The 17798-nt window shown below is 47.4% G+C and overlaps 1 protein-coding gene across 2 annotated transcripts; it reads right to left on the minus strand.

The window, feature by feature from the left end:
- Nucleotides 1–1447: 1447 nt before the first annotated feature.
- On the minus strand, nucleotides 1448–10640 carry gata2a (GATA binding protein 2a). Of its 2 annotated transcripts, none has more exons than XM_053868968.1 (5): nucleotides 10168–10640; nucleotides 8698–9276; nucleotides 6441–6586; nucleotides 3482–3607; nucleotides 1448–3024 (listed from the first exon to the last, which is right to left on the minus strand). In XM_053868968.1, exons 1-5 carry the CDS (start codon nucleotides 10394–10396, stop codon nucleotides 2725–2727), a joined length of 1380 nt encoding a protein of 459 aa, XP_053724943.1. In that variant the 5' UTR covers nucleotides 10397–10640; the 3' UTR covers nucleotides 1448–2724. The 2 variants fall into 2 exon arrangements, with proteins under 2 accessions (XP_053724943.1, XP_053724942.1); XM_053868967.1 differs by having other exon boundaries at nucleotides 6441–6598.
- Between the last annotated feature and the right edge of the window lie 7158 nt (nucleotides 10641–17798).

Here is a 17798-nt window from a genome sequence, read left to right on the forward strand (position 1 = left end):
ACAATGTTCCACACAGCGGCGGCGTGTCTGTGTGTGTGTGTGTGTGTGTGTGTGTGTGTGCCATTCTCGGCAGAAGTTTAATATCCTTCTCAGAGTCCAAGGAAGGAGCGGTGCTATTTTGTAGCTGGGCCCAGGCAAAGGTCAACACACACACAAAGACCTGCATCTGAACTGCTGCACTTTCTTTCATCTTCATCCTCCCTCTCTCCCTAACTCAACTTTGTGAGGGGACGGTGCAGATACCTTTTGATTCCTCTAATTCAATTTGATGAAAAAACAAATACACCGGCCGAGTGGGAGAGAAGGGGTGGTGTGGGAGAGGAAAAGTGGAAGGAGAAGAGGGGTTGTTGAGGACAAGCGAAAGAAGAAGAAAGAAGGGAGGTTGGATGTCCAGATTCAAGTCGTAAACCTCTCTGCTCTCATGTAGGTGGCCGACTCGTCATGAGCCCTGATGGAGGAGATAAGTCCCACAACTCATGACGAAAGAGCTCTGAGCTCTAACAGCTCGAAGAGATCCTCGAGTCATAGGGGAGTGAGGACTCGTTTCCAGAAGTGACCTCTTTTGTCTCAAGTTGGCCACGTCACAGGACTGATAAATAAAGTGAGCGCTCAAGTCTTCAGGAGTTGAGGGTGCATGGCCTCTGATAAAAAAAAAAAAAAAAAAACAAGCATCGAAATTGAAGACCTGAATTGAACTAGTCATTTCTGGTTCCTGTACAGCAGAATTATTGTGCTGACTCGGGATACGAGTCTCCCAAAAATGCATCTTGTCTCATGTGACGTGAAGAAATCAGGCCAGTCTGCTGGAAGCGGGTCGAAAGTGAGTGGAGAGTCAACGTGGTAGAATTTTAGCCCTTAGCCCTAGCCGTCTCTGGGTCCATCTGAACCTTCAGAGGCGCCAGCAACCGCTGTGATCAGCTTCTCTTCCACTTCTTCATGATGACGAATTTTTCTGCTCTGCATCCGTCACCCTAAAATCTTGGCTCTGATTGATTCTCACGAGAACACTTGTGCGTAATCGCGTCTCTACGTTGACTTTCCATGTGAATCAGTAGCTTTCAACACAAACATTGTGTTTGCTGTGAACGTTCAGTTAGATGCAGGGTATCAACCTCCAGTCATGACTGATCTCCTCGGTGACTCAGCTAAAGATCATTCGAACTCATGAGTTGCTGTCAGAGAAGTCGAGAAGAAGCTGACAGACACACAGAACTGAAGCCGAGCGTGTCGTTCATGTCATGTGTCTGCAGACGAAACACTCCACTTCCACACAAGTCACACATGTTTCTCATGTTCACACACACGTTTGGTGGAGAGGGAGCTCTGGCCAGGAGATTCCAGAAGAGCCCATCGCTCCCTCAGAGGGCCTCACCGCAACTTGCTCCCTCTGTCCCCGATCCCTGCCTCTGGGAGTGCAGCCAGTTGGGGTCACACTCAGACGCCCAACAAACCCAAGTCACGTTCGCTGTTGTGTCGCTCCTCAGTCGAGCGTTTGTAGCCCAGACTAAAACAGCGGCCTGAATAAATACAGCCTCCAAATGAAAGAGATCAACCTCTGGGAAACCCCGCAGATGTTGGGACGGCGGGGGGGGGGTCCAGACTTTCTAATGGGAGGCTTGTTCTCGTGGGCGTGTGAGCTGAACTTGCCGATGATGACCTTAAATTGGCCCTAATCGTGCCGACTCATTAGCGGTCGACTGTTTCAAGTTTAGTAATTTTCCAGATAATCCGGGAGATGCGGGGCCTGGGGGGGTTAAAATCTAGAAGATAGAGGGAGGGAGAGGCGGACGCCTGCTTCCTGGCCTCCTCAGCTGCGTGCACATCTGTGGGTCCGAGCAGAGGCGCGTGTGTTTGCTCAGGTCGCCGGACTGCCTTTCCTTCCTCCCGCACCAGACCCCCTGTCCTTCCTCTGGCTCCACTCCGTTCTGCCAGCGTCGGCTCATTTGTGTCGTATGACCGAGGAGCTCCTCGTCCCAGCCGGCTGCCTGGCTTCTGCCCGAGGCCCAGCTCCACAAAGAGGCCTTCAGTGGCGGCCTGACCGAAGCATTTCCACGCCGCCACCATCACAGAGATCTGATATCACGGCTGATTTTAATAAGCCCTCCATTTCGGAGTGTGCGAGACAAACGCAGTGGTCCTGAAGCGCGGGGTTTTCAGTATTAAACTTTATTTTCCGACTTTGTGAGATGAAAAAAATGATAAAAACGTACAGCTCCGGGACTTTTCATCTACTCAGTGTTTCTCCTTTAACAATGAAATTATATTCTTTGACAAAAAAAAAAGCTTGAAGAGTGAAAATAAATTATCATAGCATTAACAACAAATATAACAACAGTCATAGCAATAAGCATCTATAAACATTTGTATTCCATAAAAAGCTGTTTTGAAAAAAACAGGTGAATTTGTGTCGATGTGCAATCCAGCGTGCGAGGAGGCGTCGCGTCCCGGCGCTGGGCTGACCATGTCCTGGTGGTCCGGGGGCGGACAGGGCACATTATTCTCATTATTTATTAGCATGAGATGAAAACAGCCGTGGATCTAAGACCTCTCATGAGTCTCCTGGTGCAGGGCCATGGAGAGGGGGGTACCAAAGTGACTTAGTAGAAATAAGCAAGAGTCCACGTGCTCCCGCAGGTACGGCCAAAGTCCTCCTGCGCCGTCTGCAGTTCCTCCTTAAGCTGTACAAAGGCCTGGCAGAAGTTGACGCGGCAGCTCCTCGGGGTCTCAGTGAGGCTCAGCCCAGACCGGCGACCGGGTGGTGTGGTGCGGGTGAGCGAATGAAGGGTGAATGGGCGTGGGCGTAGGCAGCATGTGTCCGGAGTGGCTGAAGGGGGGTAAGTGACCCATGTGGGTCATGTGGCTGGGGAGGCCGGGGGCACCGCCGAACGGAGAGGCCTTGTCTTGCATGCACTTGGAGAAGTCCTCGAAGCCGTCCGATGACCGCTTGTTCCTCTTGGACTTGCTTGACATTTTGCGGTTGCGTGTCTGGATTCCTTCTTTCTTCATGGTCAGCGGCCTGTTGACCTGCAGAGGGCAGCGCATTAGCACAAAGAAACTCGCCTCACATCCCTGATAAATATTGAGCAGCTGTTTTGCATGTTTATCTGGACGCGGAGAGAGTCGGGGGCGTGGCCCCGCTTTTGTCTTAAAGCAAACACACTCGTCCAGTTCGGTATGAATATATGGGACCGGAGCTGAAAGGACCAGCTTCAGACAAATCCTCATCAGTGTAACCGCCGCCGCCGTGCTGAATGACAGTCCCACCCTGCAGCCTCCTCGGGGACCCCCGCCCCCCATTCAGGCAACGACGGATTAATAAAAAACCTCCACAAAAGGAGGAACTGGTGGGTTCTGCTCGACAGGCCGAACGGCTTTCCCCTCCACACTCGGGCTCCTAAATCGATTCGGGCTGTCCGCCCACTTGACCAGTTAACCCACCCACCCCCGCCCCGATAAACAAACGTGCCGCCGGGTTACTTACGTTGTGCAGTTTGAAGTAAAGGCCGCAGGCGTTACACACCGGGTCTCCGTTCCCGTTGCGCCTCCACAGGGTGGTCGTGGTGGTCTGGCAGTTGGCGCAGCAGGTTCCCGCGCGTCGAGCGGCCGACTGCGGAAGAGACAAGTCGGACGTTAACTTGAGCTACCAAGTCTTTTACAGGGCTTCTAGTCAGAGACATTTTGGGGGCCGTCCTCCAGGACAGCTGTGACCGTTACAGTTTGCATTTATCCCAAGTCAATTAGCATGAAACCTCAGAGCGCCACGAACCAAAACAAGTGTTTAACCTCAGCTGTATTTAACATCATTGTGGAGTTTGTTACTACTTTTTGGGACTTCAGTTTACATACGTTCCCTCCACTATTTGTGTAGTAGTTTATATAAATATCAAAACGCTCTGCTTTAACTTTTGCCTCATAATTTTTTCTACCAAACCAAACTTTAACTTGGGAAAAGAGCAAAACAAGTAAGACATTTTATTCCTAATCTGGGAATTGAGCAGAAAAGTCAGTGTGATGTGAAAATTTTCAGTCTCTTTCATCGACTGAAAATGACCAAGTTTACTTCCAAAAAATGAATGTGGGATAAACATATAGAAGAGGACCAGGGTCGGTTATTCACCCTCAAACACATGCGTTCGGAGACCCTGTTCTGTGACCCGACATGGACGTCCAATGCAATTTAAGCCTTTAATTTGACGCCAAGATGACTCAGCAAAATAACCCAGAACATCATGCTACACTTGTCTCTACCCAAACGCAACATTCAACAGTTGGGTTCATTCCTGAGGTCTGGACCAAACAGGTCGGGTTTTTGTGATCGACAGAAGGAACACAGTGGACATGTCCAGAACTGCTTCAATAAAACGTCTGTTTCTTATCGGCCACATTCGACGAGCGCGAACATCTTCTAATGGAGCCTCGTGTAAACCCTGTTTATCCTCCTCCGTGGAATCTTGGCTACGAGCGGTTCTGACCCGATGTCCCGCTCCGGGGTCCATTACAGATCAATTCTTCACACTTAATAAGAAACATTAGCTTTACATGTGAGGGCCCAGCGGCTCTGTGCTGACTCTCCACTTTCATTACTTACAGGTGACCTGAGCGCCACGCACGCTTCCTGATGTCGGCCAATTAAAACCCACCCCTCCCCCAATAAACATGAGTGTTTTTCACGCGAGTCTCCCCGCGGTGTTGTGATAATCTCCCCACTGTCGCTGTGGGTCCGGCCTGCAGAGAGAGCGCGGCGTGGCGGTGGAAGGCGGAAACAGCCGGGAGCCCGACTTCCTTATCTGGCCGGCCAGATATCCGGATAGGAAACAACTGGATGCCCCTTTGAACGAGACTCTGGCAAACACTCCAGCTGAAATGCAAAAGCTGTGAGCACATGGCTCTGTGGAAAATCTAACCGCAGAGATGGACGCCGAGGAGTCAGGCGGCGTGGGGTCATGTGACCTCATGCGTATTGCCATTTTTCTCATTTTTGCCCTCGACCTCATCACATCGGTGTCAAAAACACGGGCGTCTTTTTTGATCACCGACATCTTCGAAAGGTCTCACAGGACATCATGTGCTAGCTTGTCATGACAGGAACAGTTAGCATCCAACCCCAATAACCATCACCAGATAAGTCAATCAAAGAAAACTCAGTAACTGAGTCAGTGTTTTACAAGGACAAGGAAAATATTCAAATATTAGCATGAGCACAGGTGTCAGACATGTTAGCTGCCTCTTAGAAAATAGACATTCAGGACCTATTTTAGTGTGTTTAATTAAAAGTATAGGGCCGGCTCTGCCACTGAGGGCAACCTGAACTACGGTGTAAAACAGCTCATATGTTCGACAGTTTCTGTGTAGCACATTTATCCAGCGTCACATCAAAGTTATCAACTCATGACTCATTCAAATTTTAAATGTAAGATTTTTTTTCGGTCCGAGTTTGGTACTGTTGCTTGGTTGGCCTGACGCTCCAACCAACTCTGGGTTCTCTGATCCAAGATACTGAGATATATTTAAATTCCATGTTATTTAAAATCATGCTTGCTTAAAGTAAGTCCAAATGTAAAACTGTGATCATAAATACCCCCAGTTCTCTGTCAGCCCGTTCAAAACTGCCGACGCCAGACATGCAAAGTCATCATCGTACTTCTGATGAGTGGCAGGTTTGCGCACTTATCTTTATTTATCTTAAAGCTTGATTTTGTTTCAAACATGAATGGAAGTCGGTTTGAATGGTGATGATGATGCGGCATGCTGAGTTACATTAACCTCCTGTCTGAGATGACTTTGGTGAGTTTGTACTTTTTTTTTTGGGCTGTTCAACTATTTGAAATGAATAAAAAGTAACAATGACCATTGCCAGGTCGGTTTATTATGCTAGCAAAATATTTTAGCTTTAATTTGTTAAAAGAATTTATTTTCAAATTTAGTTCAAATGAAATTATTTTTTGTGATGATGTTGCACAACAAACTAATAATTTGATGCCATCTTTCTTTTTATTTAATTTTATTCATTTTTTATATGTATTTCAAAATAAAAATTAAGAATTTAACCGTCATGCAGTTCTTTCCAGTGTCTTACTTAAATTTGCCTCCACGTGGTGAGTCTCGAGTCTCAGCAACAAAATGAACTGAATCAGAAATGATCGCATAATAAGGAGATAAAAGGAATTTGCCGTTTGGGTCTGCAGTCCTCCGACCCCAGCCCATGCCGTGGTACCTGAAGTGCCGGGTGTGGGTTAGAGTGAGCTGGTATCTGTATCAGTATCACAAGTACCAGCAATAATGACTGCAGCAACAATAGCAATAGTAGCAGGCTCGTATCGGGCCGGGAGGCGGGTCGCGGGGGAAACAATTCCAGGAAGATCATAGGGAAAATATAACTTTCCTGGAATTGTGCTGCCGGCATCTGCTTTGTGCTCATATTTTTGCGGATCAGGACTCACCAGTCTGCGTTTGGGCTTGATGAGCGGTCGGTTCTGCCCGTTCATCTTGTGGTAGAGTCCACAGGCGTTGCACAGGTAGTGTCCCGTACCGTCCCTCCGCCAGAGCGGGGTGGAGGTGGCGCCGCAGTTCACACACTCACGGCCCTCTGCATATAAATCAAGAGAGGAGAAGAAGAACATTTATATAATTAAAAAATTCACTGCAGGACCCAGTCCACGTCGGTCACCCGAGACCGGTCCAGAGGTGTCGGACAGATCAGACATCAAATCAAGATCCATTATTTATCAGCAGCACACAGGAAACATGTGTGAGCTATCAAATGTCCTGCTCTTGATCAACACCATTCTGAAGCCAGCGACGCCCAGAAACCGCTTGTTGATCTGACCCCTTTGTAATTCATCTCTGGTGGCGGAACCTCCCGCCGGTCCTCGGCGTGTCCCCTCGCTCATTACCATCAAGACCATTACGCAATCCTGGAGGTTAAATTAGGAGAACTTCGACGACAGGAAGTTGCAGTTGAGACTGAAATGTCATTGTGGCATTTGTCCGAGCGTCCGCCGGCGCGAGGGAGCAACTGATAAGAAGCTTCTCAAATGTCACCGTAGCGTTTTATCAACGTCATTGATGTAGACACGACAGGTGACACCGACTTTGCCATCTGGAAACCATCATCACCTGTTTTGTGGCTGTCAACATCACCGCCACACACGTCCTGTTGGCGCGCGATCTCCATGAGAACATGGTGTTTTAGTTTCAGATCGTTGGCCACGCCACTCAATATGCGGAGGTCAAAGGTCACGTGTGTATTTCCGTGAATCCAGCAGTACGAAAAGAATGTTTTTTAAACTCTAACTTTAGACTTAACATTCAGGTGAGAGCAACTTTTTAATTTGCTTTTTTTTTTGGGGGGGGGGGGGACTTTTCAAAAATCCTGCTTTTGTTGTATATTCATTACATCGTAACTAACTGCGAATTCTCGCAGGATGAACAAAAGTTCTTTGGATCTTTAGATTTTAATTCTTTTAAAAAGTGGATTTTGATTTCACCTAAAATATTTTATGACACAAACGCAGACAAATACAGATCACTAAAACCTAGAATGTTATTTCTGATCTTATTTGTCACCTTTTAAACACAACACGTATAATGAACATGAACCATTCATTATACACTCTTGAGTTACATTTAGAAGATGTGATTCAGACAGTGCTTATTTGGCCGATTTAAAGAGTGTGATTAGATCATTTGACAATTTGGATTTATATTCTCAAATAATTGAATCATTCCAAAGTAAAACGAAAACTTAATTGTTTTATCTGACATACGTGTGTCTCGGTGTTGGAAACAAATCTGAGGACATTTTGAGTTTCAGTTGTAGAATTTGACAACATGTAGATTAAATTATTGAATGAATGGAGAGAAAAAAACTCCCACAAAGTGTACATTTTAACGCCATTTCCGCACCCATGATAAGATCAGCACGAGTGGAAACACATTTTGGCTCATCGGCGACTTAGTGACTGGATTTTATGTCAGTTTCCTGATTCAGAGTTCAAGAAACAGTCACTGATAATTTTATTTTCATCTTTTAATGTTCTTTCATCAATTTATTTATTTATTTTTATAAGACCAGAACTCGCCGGAGGAGTGTTCTGGTCCTGGGACATGTTTAAAAAAAAGAGCCAGGACTGGGTGTCCTGGTCTTTGTTCGCGCGCAGGGCGGGTGGAGGTCGTGATTTGTTGTGCGGAGGTCTGCAGGAAGTGGCCGGAGCCAGGACGTCGTGACTCTCCGAAGTTCAGGAGCAATCAAGGCTCGAGGTGGAATCACGACTGTCGAGAGTTGGGAAACACTCCTGCACCCTTGCCTTTCTCCTGCTGCGTTTACGGTCCTTGTTACACAGGGTTGTTGTTTTTTTTTTAATCAGAAATGGTCACGTTAGAGAGTTAAACCTATGGTGTGGTGCGTTCAAGGTCCCTTTTGAATGTTTTTGATTAACGACAGCTACAAATACAAATATTCAAACAGAATTGTGTGAGTGAGTGATGTGTTTGAGGCCATATATCTCACTAGATCATAGTGCGATTTTTTTTATTTATTTGACAGGAGGTTAGAATCAGAATGGCAGCTATAGTTTAAATACTTAAGCTTCCAAGTAAGCTTTTGCTTTTAGACATGCGCAGAGGAAATCTGCGCTCTTGAGAACTGATCACGCACACAAACACGCACGCGCCTGGTCCGATCTCGCCGGGACTCACCTGAGCTCGATCGGGCTTTGCTCTTGCACTTGGCCGTGAAGCTGGACGGAGACCCTCCGAGGAGGCTACCCGGGTGGAAGAGGGTGCCTCCGTACTCGTGGGCAGAGGGCAGCGGGTACGCGGGGTAGGTGGGTATGGGATGGTGCGTGGTGGGGGCCTGCGCGTTCATGGAGGCCAGGCCGCCGCGTAGCGGACTGCAGCTCTCCATCTTCATGCCGTCCGTCAGCTGGTACTTGACTGACTCCTTCTCGTCCATCCTCGTGGATGTGGAGGTCGGGGAGGTGGGCCCGGGGTCCGGGGACACGTCCTTCGGAGGGGTCGGGGGGAAGCTGTAGAGGTGAGGACTGGAGTGCGCGGCCGGGGTGAGGGAGGCCACCGGGGCCGTGCCCGCGCTGCTGCTGCTGCTGCTGCAGGGGTATCCGGAGCCGGTGGGGTGCAGGCCGGGCTTGCTGAAGTGGCCTACCGCCCACGCGTTGTGGTGGTGAGCCGCGGAGAGCGCCGCCTTGCCCGGGTCCAGCCAGGGAATCCCGGGGCTGTGGATGAGGTGCGGTCGGCAGACCTGGTTCCCAGTCAGACGCGCTACAATCAGAGGACAGCCGTCAGGATCTGCGCCAGCGAGGCCCACCTTTCAATACTCACTCCAGCTCGACATGCTTCCAACGCACAACACACACCGAGACGGACGCGCCTCAGCAGCAGAAGAGCTTCGAACTATTTTGCACTTTTTATCCGGGAAGTCTCTCTCTCTCTCCCTCTCTCTCCCAGCTGAAGCCCCTGCCCCAGAAGAGAGTGACACACTTCCCCTTCCTCCGCTTGTCATCTCACGGAGAATTCCTTGATTGTTTTCAACATGTGGGAATCTTTACTTTCATTATCACCAAGTTCTGACGTTTCAATTCTTCGGCTTCACTCTGACACACAAACTATCCACTTAAATGACTGGAGGTCGCATGGTTTTATTTTCACTGCCATCAACTGCACTTCTATTTACGTTTACAAATAAGCTGATTTGTATTTGCAGTAAAAATAACCAGCCTAAAAAATAAAACAATTCAACACACACTGGTTTTTCATTTTCTCCCATTTTTGACTTCCATTTTCTTGGTCGCAATTTATGAGCTAGTTTAAAATACTCATGTTAAATTATGCTTAGTGATAGATATAAGACCGACCGCTTTGTTTTGCATTTTATTTCAAATGTACATTTCAAACGTGTGCTCCGCACTGAACGGTAATTCCAAAATGCACATTTGTAAAACGGTTTTAAAATTATCCGAGTGCATCAAATGTAGATTTTACTTCAAATTAATCCACGTTTGGAAAATAATTTACATCGTAATAATTTTAGACCCAAATCGACACTTTTATTTTTTTTTTAAACGCAATATTTGTTGGTTCGTGTTTGGTCCTGAACGCCGCTTTTGCACGCAACAACACCGAGCCACTCCGAAGTGGGTTGAGAGCTCTCACCGTGCGCCTGGCTGTAGCTGACTCTTGCCCGGGAGTTGCTATAGTACGGGTTCCCCTGAGAGTCCAGGTGGTTGAGGAACATGTCGACTTCGTCCTGCGGCAGCAAAGGCGTCATGGGCTCCATGTAGTTGTGGCTCAGACTGTGGTGGTGCGAGTCCGGGTGCTGGCCGTTGAGCACGGCGTGGTGGTGCGCCATCCACCGGGACTGATCGGCCGCTGCGACCTCCATTACGGGTCCACTCCGCAGAACCAGCCCGAACTCTGTCAGCGTCCCTCCAAGTGGGAGTTAAAATCCGTCCGCCGGTTAAAGCTCCTCGACACTGTTCGGGTCCTTAAAGATCAGCGTGGAGAAAGAAGCGAGGCGGCTCACTGCAGCTCATCCGACCTCAAGTTCGAGTGTTAAGAGTCGGGCTGCTGGTTCACCTCTGGTACCTGTTGGATCAGCTGGCTCTCGCAGCTCGCCGATCCGTGGTGCGTTCAGGGTCATTAATGAGACTGGCGCCAGCAAATTGTCATATCAAGCTGGTGTGGGCGGGGCGTCGCTCTCCGCCAATCAGATGCGCCGCCGCTACAATTGGCTCAGTTCTCCCTCTGCTCTTTAATTTAGTTCATTAAACGACGCCATAATCATTTGCTCTGCCCTCATTACGCGTGTTGTTGGCGACCCACTGCGGCGTAAACAAACACCTCCACACAAGATTTACGACCCCCAGATCGGGGCCCATTGTTGTGGTGATTGTCTCGCAGCATTCCTCCTGTGAACAACAGCTTTTGTCTTCAGGACAGTCTTCACAAGACCGTTTGCATCTTAATGCGGCCTCGCCCTCGACCACGCCCCCTTCAGAAGTAAAAGTCAGCTGACTGGGCTGGACGTCTACCTGAAGACGGGCAGGGCTGATTGACAGGGGGCAATTGAGGGGGTCTAGACGGGGCGCCGCGCCGTCGCCGTGACGTCACAGAAACTCACAGAGAGGCGCGTTTGCATGTAGGTAGCTGGCTCTGCCGCCTGCGGCCGTGCGTGTTTGTGTCCGTCATCACTCGTTAAATCACCTCCGAGCTCTCGAACCCAAGAACACGGGGGTCAGCTGAAGCACCGAGGTCTCTCCGAGCAGGTCCGCACTGCACTGGCGGCGCTCCCGCGTCATCCGCCACCGCGCGGTGTTGTTTGCTAAAAGGATTACTCAGCAGGAATAGAGACTGTCTGTAATTTATACCTCCATTAATCCCATTTGTATCGGCGCGGGGACAATGGGCGGCAGCGAGGAGGAGGGGGTCAAGGGCACAGCAGCCTTTTGTTTTAAGAAGACTCAACATCTGTAACATCAACCGCTAATGAGCGTGCGCGCGCGCGTGTGCGTGCATGTGTGTGTGGTGTCTCCTCCACTCGCGGCTAATCGTTTGAGTCCGAGCAGCTCTGGAGATGACGCAGCGTCACTGACTTCATAATGCCATTTATAATGTCATAGTGCCGAAGCAGATGTTGCGCACAAGTTCTCCCTGCTCCTCATAGATGTTCGACGTTAGTGTCGCCAACACATAGCAAAGTTTGTGAAGAAAGAGCATCATCTATTTAAAAATAAAAATGAATAAAATATTAAATAGAAGATTTCATGTCAACATCACTGGTTACATAGAGAACGTAAACACAAGATATATATATTTACCAACATGTCAAATAAGAGTGAATAAAAAATATCATGAAAAACGCATTATTTTCATTAATATACAGTTGATTTATGAATGAACTCGCCTCCAGTGTCGCTCTCCTTCCAAAATAACGGTGAAAACAAGTGTGAGAGAGTGTGTCACGCCATGCCAGCGAACCGCTAATGAAAGTGCGTTTAGATTTCAACCTGGTCCAACAAAACTGAAAACATGAGAAGGTCGAACCAGCAACCTCTCATTTGTCCTTGTCATCTTACGGATAATTGTTAAACACGAGCTTAAAATACGTACTTGCGGTGAAATTGACACGAGAGTGAATAAATACATGCCACCAAGGGAAAATGACTGTATTTTTATCAATGACATGCAGAACTTATTGATAATATTGCTCCCGCATTCAATTATTCGACTATATTGATGCAGTTTCATTACGCGGTGTTTCTTGTGTTCTTGAAGACACATTGTAGTCAATATGTTTTCTGTATTTCTACTTGATTTTATTTGAATTTATTTTCAACCCTTTTGACAAAAAATTACGAGTTGAATCCCTGTTGGTGTTTCTTTTCTTTTTTTATAGACACAAAATGATGTTCAGAAATAAATTGACGCTAGAATGTTTTTTATTCAACTCCAGCTTAGACTTTGCTGTTTTTTTTTTTTGGTTTTTTTTTTTTTGCCAACCCGCCTTTCCTATACACCAGAGTGGACTGTGGCTGTTGTGACGTTCACCTGATACTCGGACTAGAGCTCAGGGTAAGTGAGTTTCCTCTCAAATGGGCTAAATCATGAGCATACTCCATGAGGCGCGGGATGTTAACCATTAACATTTAGCAACTAAAAGTGCTTCAACGTCATCCGCTTTAAGGACACAAATACACACGACAGGCAAGATTTTAGAAGAGTTTTCTTAGTCGTTACTAAATTATTCATGCTCAGAAAAACAAATATTCTGAACACACGACAAATACTAAAATACAAATATTAAAATCTATTTGCCAGTAAGTTTATTCTTTTTATATGGCGTCACAGCTGTCAAATATTTACAACTTAATTTAATTTGAATTTTCTATAATCTTTCAGCGCAATAAAATAATCTGTTAAAATGAAGGGGAAAAAAACTTCTCCCCCCCCACCCCTCAGTCACCACCCCACCACCACCCCCGCCCGTTAAGATTTAGCCCCCCCACCCCCTCCAGTCTTTTGTTCTCTAAACTTCTTTGGTTAAACACGCACGCACCCTAAATCTCCTGCACGCGACCTGCGTCGGTGCGCGGCCTCGAGCAGGTGCAGCCGGCTGCGCGCACACGCACCGCAAAGTGCGCGCTCCCAGTGCGTTGTGCAAATGAAACAATATCGTGGACGTTAATGTCTTCTTCGCTCCAGTGCCGAGGTCGATCACGTGACCTGTGCCAAAGTACGATATTTGGAAAGGTGCGCGCGCTCCCGCACGGATATGATGTTCTCCGCGCCGTGCGCGACGATTACCGCGGGTAATATTTCATCTTTGTTCCGTGTGAAGATAATAAATGGCCCAATCGTTATCAGCGGCTGCGGGGGTGTCACGGCGACACGGCTGCGAGCGGGGGTCCAAAGTGCTGCGGAATAAATTGGCGCTCTTATCTCGGCCTTCCAGATTATCGCCGCCGCCTTTTCAAACTCGCACAACAAATACATTCACTGCATCTAATGCATCATTTGGAGGGAGGGGTAGCTGGTGGGGGCGATGGCGACTGATAGAAGCGGAATATTTACACGTTAAGACCAATTCAGCTCTTTATTGGCGCAAACACACTTTACATTTCAGTGTCAGCGACGTGAAACACTCGTCACGTGATGTCGCGCTGATCTCCAAGTCACGGTTATCTTCATCCCATTCTTCCCGTTGTTTGATCACGAAACTACTGCACGGACTAGTCGTAATGGACACGATTTTTTTTTTAAGGTGCAAGGATAGTCAGCAAAGTCCAGAAGATTTAAAGCAACGGTTCTAGTGCGAAAGAACTGATTATAAATGAATAAAAATCACGTTAGGGATAAATTAAAGGGTAAAAGGGAACAGGTTAAAGAAGGGATCAACATTAAATCTAAGCTTTGGACAGGAGAAGGAAACCTTTGAAGTGATCCCAGAAAAAAAAGGTTAAAAACTACAAGACAGCTCAAATCTGGTGAGGCAGGAAAATAAACGTTACTGACAATATTTCAATGAAGATTTTCAGGTCGGTGATGGGACAAGGAACAAGGAGATTCCGCTCACTTTCAAGGGCCAACTCTCGATCACTTTCTGACTGGGTTTCTACTGGGTTGTGCGAGTGAACGCTATTGCCACGCTGCTGCCGCTACGGCTAATTACAATTGACTTGAAATAGCAAAAAATGTCAGTGAAAGACGTGTAATACTGACAATAATATTGGCTGAAAATCACATTATGGATGGACCTGAGCTGCTTGCTGGGCGCCTGTCTCCTTTCCATCTTCATTGTGATTTCCTGTGCAACAAAACTTTTATTTTCAGATAAAATGCGTCATTGTAAACTCAGTAAAAAGCTATTATTTTTAAAGCTATTAAAAATAAATAAAGCAAAAAAATTAAAAATCTAACAAAAGGCTAAATATCAGCCTCGAATTAAAACCTCGCTGATGATTCAGATGAATTTTTGAGAAAAAAATCTTGAAAATCAAAAGCAAAAATCTAAGCTTTCTGGTCAGGGACCAGGTGGGCATCTTTGATCTGACGGATTTGAGGAATTATGAGAACCTATAAACACAAACGACTGTGAAAACGAATCCAATAATTCTTATAATAAAGTGGATTCAAGAAGGCAACACAACCCGTTTATAGCGAGCAACTCAATGACTGCCTGGTTTACCTTTAAGAAACACTTGCGGTTCGATTAAAAAAAAAAAAAAAAAAAAAAAGATGTATCTGGGAATAAACCCCGTCACGTCAATCCGAGCAGAAGAGAGAAGTCTCCACTGCAGGCTGACACATGTGACAAAACACACGCGCGCACACACGCACGCTTTAATACCGGAGCATCTCCAGCAGACCTCGATGGTCTCCTTGGCAACCGAGATAAGGTGCAGCAGTTTTCCATATCGCTCCTGGAGTCTATTATAGCTCGGGATTAGCTGCCGTCCTCAAAGGTCACACTCAAAGTCACACAACCTGCCCCTCCTCAGCCGCGCCCCCGACTCGCTCGCTCACTCACCCACGGGTACCTGAACAAACACCTCGGTTTCAGCTAACGTCATGAGACGTCCAGGTGGCCAGTTGAAGGCCTATGTGAGCAGGTAGATGATGGACTGTTAGGTAGCGACACCTGGCGACCAGAAGGGGAACAACACCAATGTTTAGGTTTTAGTTGACATTTCTGGAAATTGCTTAATTCCATGAATACAAAGCTGAGTCTTTTTAAACGCTCAAATGATAGTTCTCGCACATAAATCAACTTCTACTGTGTAAATAGTTGTTTTTTTTGCAGCTCTTTCTCTCAAGTGTTTTTTTTTCTTCCAGTGACGGTTCAGCTGCATGGGAGAGCTATTCAAATACTAAAAAGTGACTATGCTTAGTGCTTTTATAGGCTTATTCACACAAGATAAATAGATTAAATAAAGTTGAAATTACATTGATGCATTTAAAATAATGATGAATAAATAAATGATGGACATTTTGATGATGTAAAACAGGGCAGGCCCTCCAATGAGGCTAACAAAGCAGCAGAGCAGAGCCGGTCAAACAAATCAGCAGATTTGTGGCTACTTCCAATTCCTTTTTTTCTGCCCCCATTTATTTATTTATTGTAATTTCAATAAACTTGTTATACAGACTCATTGACTTCTTTATTATACTTCATTTTAACTTCCATTACTTTGCTGACAGATTCACTATGTCTGTCATTGACTAAACAAGGTATCACACATTGTGTTTGGGAGCATGACCTTTCTTTTTTGCCATCCTCTAGCGCTCCCTCAGCATTCGTCCTTCAGTTCACCTTCACTGGTAGCTTGTTTAATGTTTTCATCACCCGGCAATGAACTCGGTTGTGAACGACATCATCTTTGTTTTTATGCTCCCCTTTTCTGATTCATTCTAGACCCTCCATCGCTGCAGTTCTCTATCAATACAGACTGACAATTTGATTCTTCTCCCACAAGCAATGGACTGGAGTTCCCACCACTCACCAAGGGATCAGGGGTTTTGAGGAGAATATTTTAGTAAACCGTTCCAAACATACTGTTCCCCAGAAGAGTGCAGGTTAGTTTTGAAAAAAGATGCGTATTCTGTGAGTTGTTTCAGGGTGTTTCCACAGAAAGAAATGCTTGCAATCCACGATTGTGCTCCAGCTTGGAGAAAAGGAGGCGTCTGCACAGCTGGAATGTTCCAGCTGGGATTCCCGGTGACTGGACAGGAAGCTGAAGGACCGGAAGCCTGCTCTTAAACTGAGTCGGAGTGAGAGATGTTTCCTGTGGGCTCCCTCCACACTCCTTCGCTCCTTCAGGCTGCTTCACCGGGCTCTGCAGGAGGAATTTCGGAGGCAGCCGAGAGAGCCGATGGCCGACGGCACACGTGTTGGGTTGCGTCAGCGGATGCAGACGTCCCCACATGAAATGAAAGTTCCCCCATCAAGTGCCAGTTTAATGGACTCACATCAGCAGCAGTGAGTGGAAATAAGGAAGTGGAGGAGAGAAGAGAGAGAGACGCTGGTGGAGATGCGAGGGAGCGATACGTGGATTACAAGAGGAAAAGTCTCTTTGTTTCTCTGAGGACAATCAAAGTTTCCTATCAGCTCTGGAGTGGGGGAAATTGTCTGCCCTGGGAAGGAGAGGGCCGCACTCACAGCCAATGGGAAGTGGCCCTGTCACTCTCATCAGTGCGATAGCGGGAGTAGGAAATGTGTCTGCGTGTGTGTGTGTGTGTGGACTAGAGAGCAGCTCTGTTTCTCTTGACCTTCATGCGATCCAAGATGATACCAGGCCCCAGCCGACCCTCGTCTGCGATCTTCACTGGGGGCCGCTCCAGCCGGCCAGGCATGTTCTTGGCACCATCAGCTCTTTGATGGAGAGCCATGTGGCAGAGATCAGCGGGTCTTAGTGGGAGCTGTGGACACACGAGGACGGCCTGGAAGAGGATTAACGTCTCGTCGATACAAATCCACGGCGAGAAGCAGGCAGACGTGTGTGTGATGCAAACATCCTCGCCGGTTCTCTCTGCGGCGTCCATCTTCCCGCTCCCTTCATCTGCTCCTTCCTCTTGCCAGACAAGAATGCGTCTGTCCTCACCCGAGCCCGATCCCTCTGTTTGAATCTTCCTCTCGCCTCCGTCCTCCGAGTGTCCGACCGTCTTGTCTGTCAGCTCGGCTCCGCCCGGCCTCCTGCAGCTGCTGCCGCTCCACAGGCTTCCATTGTCCTCCTCGCCGGCACGGTTGCACCTGCCACCTGCACGGGAGTCCGGCTGATGCGACCTGACCCGAGCGGCTTTCATCCACCCTCTCACCGGCCTGCTTGCGCTCGTCCCACTGCCCTGTCACTGAGGAATGGAGCGGCACACAGAACCTCCGTTGTGGAGGGGAGTGTTTCAAGCTGAGCCAGAGAAGATCAGCTGAAGTGTCTTCTGATCCTCCATCTCACCGACATCCTCATCTCAGGAGATCAGCTTTGTCTCCGTGGGCCAAAATGAACAGATGTGTAGGGTACACTTGGGCCGGAACCAGAGGTGTTCAAGGAGGGTGCAGCATCACTGGAGGGCTGTATTCTTCCAGGTTCTGTGACAAGACATCTGTCCTTGAAGCATCTGCACATCAACAATCTCTTCTGGAAGCCTTCAAATGACCTGACCAATACAAATGACCTGGTTCAGGTCACCAGTCCAGTTCAGGGAACTAAGACACGAGAACAAGCTGACAAACAGCAGTAAACCAGACTTTGCAACTCTCTCAGAAAGTCGACTCAAAATTCTCCTAAAATCAT

This window comes from Synchiropus splendidus, chromosome 6 (genome assembly GCF_027744825.2).
Source record: "Synchiropus splendidus isolate RoL2022-P1 chromosome 6, RoL_Sspl_1.0, whole genome shotgun sequence".
In the NCBI taxonomy this organism is placed as follows: Eukaryota; Metazoa; Chordata; class Actinopteri; order Syngnathiformes; family Callionymidae; genus Synchiropus; species Synchiropus splendidus.